We start from the raw sequence: 6,000 nt of genomic DNA, 5'->3' as shown, positions 1-6,000 counted from the left end.
TTAAATCCACGAAAAAACAACACGCAAAACACCAGAAACAAAAGACTCATAGATAATGAAATGAAAACTCTAAGAAAACAAACAAAAACAAAACAACAAAACAAACCCTCTAAACAGAAAAAAACCCAAACAACTCCCGCCCCCAGCCGGGGGTGAAATGTCAATTCCCGGAGGGCTTTTGATCTTTAGGCGCCGACAGGCCGCTCCAGCTCGGCGCAGCCTCCCCGCGCGGGCCAGGCGGGAGGGCGGGAAGCAGGGGCTGGGGCCCGGCTGCGGAGAGTCGAGAGCTCCGAGATGGCCAAAACTAAAATTGCGCGGGCAGGGACCCGGACCGTAGTCTGCAGGAAAGAGGCGGCGCAGGGGGACTGCGCAGACTACTTGGTTGGGGGGGCCGCCCGGGAATCCACAGCCCTCTTTTCGATTGTGGCGAAATCATCTCAGTGGATAAGCAATGTCCGGTTCCCGCCAGCAAACCCTCCTCCCCCCCTCCGCGCTCCCTTTTCTCGAGCTGCGGGCTCTTCCCCCTAGATTGTGGCCCAGCCTCGTGACCACCCCCTCCAAAAAACAAACAACCTTCTCCCTGAGGACGATTCACTTTCTGAAACTGCCATTGTCCGGTGGGCCAAGAGTCCTCCTACGGAGCGCTCCCCCGCCCTAGAGAGCATTGCCCCTGCGACCACCCCGCAGCAGGGCCCCATGGGCTTCTAGTGGCCCAACCAAGCAGCTGGACTCGGGACTGGGAGGTGGAAGGGAGGGAAGTCTTAAGCCTGGGCCGAAGAGAGTGCTGGACATGCCAAACCTCTGCTCGGTCTCTCTCGGGCTGATTTCCCCTCTGGAATCAAGTCCTGGGGCTCCGGAACGCCGCAACGTCTTGGGGCTTGAGGGCAAAGGGATGCCATTTACGGGCCGGGGTAAGATGTCCGGGACACCAGTCCATCTACAGGACCTACTTAGATGGTTCTGTTTAGCCCGGGTGCTCCAAATCAGAAGCCCAGATTTTATCACCGGCATTTCACAACTTAACCTCTATGCTACGGATGAGAATGGGACTTGGTGAGGGGAATGGGTTTGGGACCAGGAGGCTGAGTGGAACCTGGTGGATTAAAGGGTCTGGCATTGCCCTATTGTCAGGGATCCAACGATAGTATTAAAGCTGTAACTTGGGTTGGGGGTGGCAGGGAGTTCTTCGGGCGGGCGCCGCCCTAGGGGTGAATCTGAAGAAACCGGAACGCCCCCTCTATGCCTGGCAACACTGCTTGCCTTTGCACCCCCTTCAAAAGCACCTGCTTGGCAGGGTGATTAATTTATTTAAGAACAAAAACGGGGTCTGTACCCGCCTACACTGCGGGGTTTACACCTAGAGGGGTCATCCGCCCCAGGCACTGCTCGAAGGACCGCGACACCGAGGCGCAAGGATTTGTAGAAGGTCTGGCTGCGAGGTCAGGGATCCCGGCTTGCCTTCGGTCGGTACCTTCCCTTAGGCGCGCTAGCTAGCGTGGGGCTCCGTCTGAAACCTTTCTTCCCTCCCCCCTAACCCCCTATAAAAGTCCAGGGCGGCGCGGCGGCGGCACTGCTGCTCTCCCGGCCTTCTGCACTGCCCGGCCCGGTCCGGCCCGCCACGTCTGGCCAGCTGAGCAGGCCCGGCTGCACAGCGCGGACACCTTTTCTCGGCTCCGGGCAGTCAGTGCGGGGCGGCACGCTGGGGGCGCGGCGTGTCTGGGGACATCTTGTGATGTTGGCGAGAACAGGACATGATCTCACATGGCGAGAAGCTCTTTAGTTCCTTAATCATTTCACGGTGCCTTCGGACGCTTTTTTTCCACCTAAAACGTTTAGTTTCAGCTCAGTGATCAGCTACCCCAGCTCGGCGGGGGAGCGGAAGGCTTGAATTATTCCGACCTGTGAGCGGCCCCTGGCACCAAAAAAAACAAACAAACAGGAAGCACAAAAAAGTGGAAACTTTTTTCCTCTGTCCATATCGTCAAGTTCTGAAAAATCAACATGGATTTAGAGAAAAATTACCCGACTCCTCGGACCGGCAGGACAGGTAGGACAGCGATACGGGCTCCAGGCGTGTTAACCACGGGGCCCAGCCGCGCGCGGGTCCTCACACTGGTTGATCCCGGGGGAGGGCGTGTGCCACATTTTCACAGGAATTGATTGCGTGTCTGTCTACATCGCATTTGTATGTCTTCTCACACACTTTTGTATCAGTCCGAGTGTCTTCGAGTTAGCTTGTTTTTTCCCCCCTATTTCTGAATGTTTATGTGGGGGTCTGTCCGGGGATCTGAAAGTTTGGGTCTGTGTGTTTACATAGGGGCTCAGAGTGCATGAGTGACACTGAATGTGTGTCCCTGTATATGTATTGTCAACATGTACGAATTTGTGTCCAAGAGTTTATGTGCCTATGTATATCTTTATATTCATGAGTGTTACTGTATGTTTATAAGTTGATGTGTCTGGGTACAGTTCTTTTGGGTATCCAAAATGTGTGTCTATGAGTGACACATACATAATCTGGATAAGTGTCTTGAGTGTACATCTACTCCTTTTAAGGTCCATGTTCACCTGTCATATCCTAAGAGATTTTGGAAGTGAGAATGAGGTGGTTACACTGACCTCTCCATTTTTGGGTGTCAACAGCTGTTCACAGTGTTCATGCCAGTGTACACAAAAGTGCCAGCCTGTAAGCACACAGGTGTTGGGTCCTGTGGGGGTCCGTTGTGCTAAGCCTGCTAGCAGTCCGGCCCAGGTCCCGTTCTGCTGGGAGAACCAGGAGTGGAAATGTGAATTCAAGATATGTAACCTCTTGGTGTTTGGTGTGCATTGCTTTACTCTGAGGGCACTGATGAGCCTACCATTTGTACAAAAGGGTCTCCTGTGGCAGGGTCAATGTTGACAGGTGAGAGTGAGCAGCCTGCAGGTTAGTTGTGACATTTCTAGGGACCCCCAAGCCTACCTTTGCTTTCACCCAAATAAGCCTCTGACACTGTGTGTGTGTGTGTGTGTGTGTGTGTGTGTGTGTGTGTGTGTGTGTGTTGGTGCGCTGTGCGCTCAGGTTTTATCTTGTGGGTGCCGCTCCAATGGAGGAGAGCACAAGTGGGTAGACGTATGTGCATAGCCTGGGCATGCAGCTCTGGTGCCTGTGCACACAGGCCCGCCCTCCCACAGGCCCAGGCAGTCGGTAGCAAAGTATAAATGTTATGTCTGAGAGGAGGTGGCAAGCAGCAGGAGGCCTCTGCCCCGAAGTAAAAGCTGGGTATGAGAGCTTTTACTCGCTAGGCCTACCCAAACACACTCCTGGCCCTGGCAAGAACTCCCCTTCCGGCAGCCCTGTGGATCTGTGAGCCTTCACCTCCACCCCAGCCCTAAATACATGGCAAAAAGTGGGGGTGGGGTGTGTTGGTGAACTTCTACCCTAAACCCAGGACAACTCCCTGGGCATAGATGTATTTCCAAAACGGTGACAGAAGAGAAGCGAGGACAGAAGTCTAAGTGGCAGGAATTGAGGATTCCCCAGGGTCAGCTTGTAGGAAAGGAACCTGGAAACCCTCTCTGCTCCAGCCCTACTCTATCCTCGCCACTAGTGGGTCCCTTAGTAGGTGGGACTCCCAGAGGTGACTGCATCTGGGGCTAGAGGTTGTGTGTATGGGGAGGGGAATGGGTCAGAGACCTGTGAGGGTCCAGGGGAGGGTCTTTGTCGCTGGCCTGGCTGCCTCTTCCAACAAGCTGTCTACAAAGAATGTAATTCATGGCGGTCGATGGGTTATTTGATTAGTTCAATCACCTGAATAATCATTTAATCAATAAAGCATTTCATTCCTCAGTGAGGAGGGCCTGGGTGGGGCTGGGGGGACTTGGGCTGGGCTGAGTTTACAAATCTGGAGAGCCACACCCCCTTCTTCACCTTAGGGTTGGGATAAGGGTGCCTGCCTGGGAAAAGGTGGACATCTCAGATGACACTGCACTTCTCCTTGTCTGCCGCAGCCCGGACCTTGGCTGGTGAAGAGGAGACAGTTGAGAAGCTGGTCAGGTTGGGAGCATTCAGGTTTGGTTTTTGGATTTTTGCGTGGGCTCCTCCCCTCTCCAACTTCATTTAAGGGCTTTTATGGGCCACCTGACTTCCTTTTCCTTCAGAGCTCTAATAATTCCTTCTCTTGACCTCAGTTTCTCCATCTGTGCAATGGGGAAGTAGTATATACCCTTCAAGCTCTAAACCCCACATGGGGTAATGTTGACCCTGAGCAGACAGCCACTTAAGGATCCTTTATCCTTTTGTCTAGCTTTTACACTGTGGCACCAAAAAGGAAAAACTGAGCTCCAGAGGGGGAAGAGACTTGCCTAAGATAATACAGCATAAGGTTTGAAGGAGCTAGGACAGGAAGGTGACTAGTCTACCCTTAGACCTCTCCCTCCTGCTGGGAAAGGAGATAGTGCCCCACCCCGGATGGACCCCCTTGGAGAAAAACTACTATGGGGCAAGCTAGTTGAGGTGGGAGTTAAGAGGTTCCAAAACCAGGGAGACCAGAATAGGTTGAATAGCTTGCTGTCTGGCTGGGTATTGACATCCAAACCCCCAGCTCTGGAATGAGCCTGATGGAATGATAACAATATTCTTTACCCATAGATCTTCACCTTGCAGAACCTTGGGAGGCCTCATCTCAGGGGTTCTTCTCCCCATTAGATACATAAGGAATCTGAGTCCTGAGGAGGGCCCCCAGCCTGAAAGCTTTAGGAGAGAAAATGGTAGCCCCAGAGCCCCTGGTCTTCAAGTGTGCTGGTAATGATAGCATACCCTGACTGGACAGTTTACACATTTCTTGAAAAATCTGGTTAAATCCTCCCCTTCCACTCGTTTCAATGATGCCTGCAAAAAGACTTAGGCCAGGCAGAGTGACTCTTGATCAAGGCACATCAATCACATTGAAATCGTTTCTGCCCCAAACTAGCTGAGCAACCTCCCTTCAGTTGTTTTCTCTGATGCTTTTAAAGGAGGGTTAGAGAGGACCCGCCCAGTTAGGACAGCAACGACCACAGGGCCTCTCTGACTTCCCCGAATTGAGCAACCAATCTGAGCCCTTCTAGGCCTTGCTTTGCCTGAAGCAAGACGGGGGAAATGAGTGGGACTTGAGCTTCAGGAGTTGATCGCAGGCCCACAGAGCTCTGAAGCAGCCCCATCCCTCTGACCCAGTGCCTCTGGGCACCGGAGAGGCTGGTATGGAGAAAGAAGGGAGGCAGGGGAAGGGAGTGTGTTCCCAGGGAAGCCAGGTTTGTGGTTGAAGACCATGGTGATGTTCCTCTGAAGGTGTTTTGGTTTCTTGAACCTTATTGTAATGGGCTTTCTTTTAATAGCAAAACTTTCAAAGGCAATTTTATTTACATAAATTGAGTTTCTTCCCAGATGTTTTCCTTTCCCCATGCTCCTGCCTCATCTCTTAATGTTAAGAATTCCCTGGAGGCTGACAGCTCAGGAGGTCATGAATAGCTCCCCACTCAGAGAAAAACCTCTGCCCTGTGCACCCCATGGTGGGGAAGGGTGCTGCTCTTGCCACACAGGTTAGGCAACCCAATATCTTGAAGCCCACCACCTTCTATATGAAATGGGAATCTGAGATACTCCTATTGGGGTGATATGTATAGTTCCATCCAACCCTGGCAGTGCTCTGGGGATTCTGTCCAAGCCACACAGGTACCAGAAGGAAAACTGGTTTTGTGTGGGCATATCCTAGCTGGGTTCTTCGACTGGAAGCATACTCCACTGCCCCTAAGCCCAGCCATCCAGACAGTGGTGCTGGAGGGATCCTTTTGAGAAAGAGGTTCCCAGCCATCAGCATTTCCTCTACCCAGGACTTGCTATAAGACCTTGGACAAGTCGCATCCTGCCTCAGCCTCAGGTTCTGCATCTGTAAAATGGGGAAAACATAGCCTCAGTGTCCTTTTAGCTCTAAGACTTTAGAATCTGAGTTTTGAGGCCTGAACTCAACGAATGGGACCAGTGGT

The 6,000-nt window shown here is 52.4% G+C and overlaps 1 protein-coding gene across 4 annotated transcripts in view; it reads left to right on the top strand.

The window, feature by feature from the left end:
- Nucleotides 1-1,256: 1,256 nt before the first annotated feature.
- Nucleotides 1,257-6,000, top strand: part of PAX5 (paired box 5) — a 168,856-nt gene continuing 164,112 nt past the window's right edge. For 3 of the 4 annotated variants that reach the window (XM_036888476.2, XM_036888475.2, XM_036888471.2), the window contains exon 1: nt 1,257-2,047. In XM_036888476.2, coding sequence (XP_036744371.1) covers nt 2,002-2,047 — 46 coding nt within the window. In that variant the 5' untranslated portion in view covers nt 1,257-2,001. The remainder of the gene's footprint in view (nt 2,048-6,000) is intronic. The other variant, XM_036888473.2, reaches the window with a different exon arrangement.

This window comes from Manis pentadactyla, chromosome 3 (genome assembly GCF_030020395.1).
Source record: "Manis pentadactyla isolate mManPen7 chromosome 3, mManPen7.hap1, whole genome shotgun sequence".
In the NCBI taxonomy this organism is placed as follows: Eukaryota; Metazoa; Chordata; class Mammalia; order Pholidota; family Manidae; genus Manis; species Manis pentadactyla.
This window is presented reverse-complemented; position numbering and strand designations above follow the sequence as displayed.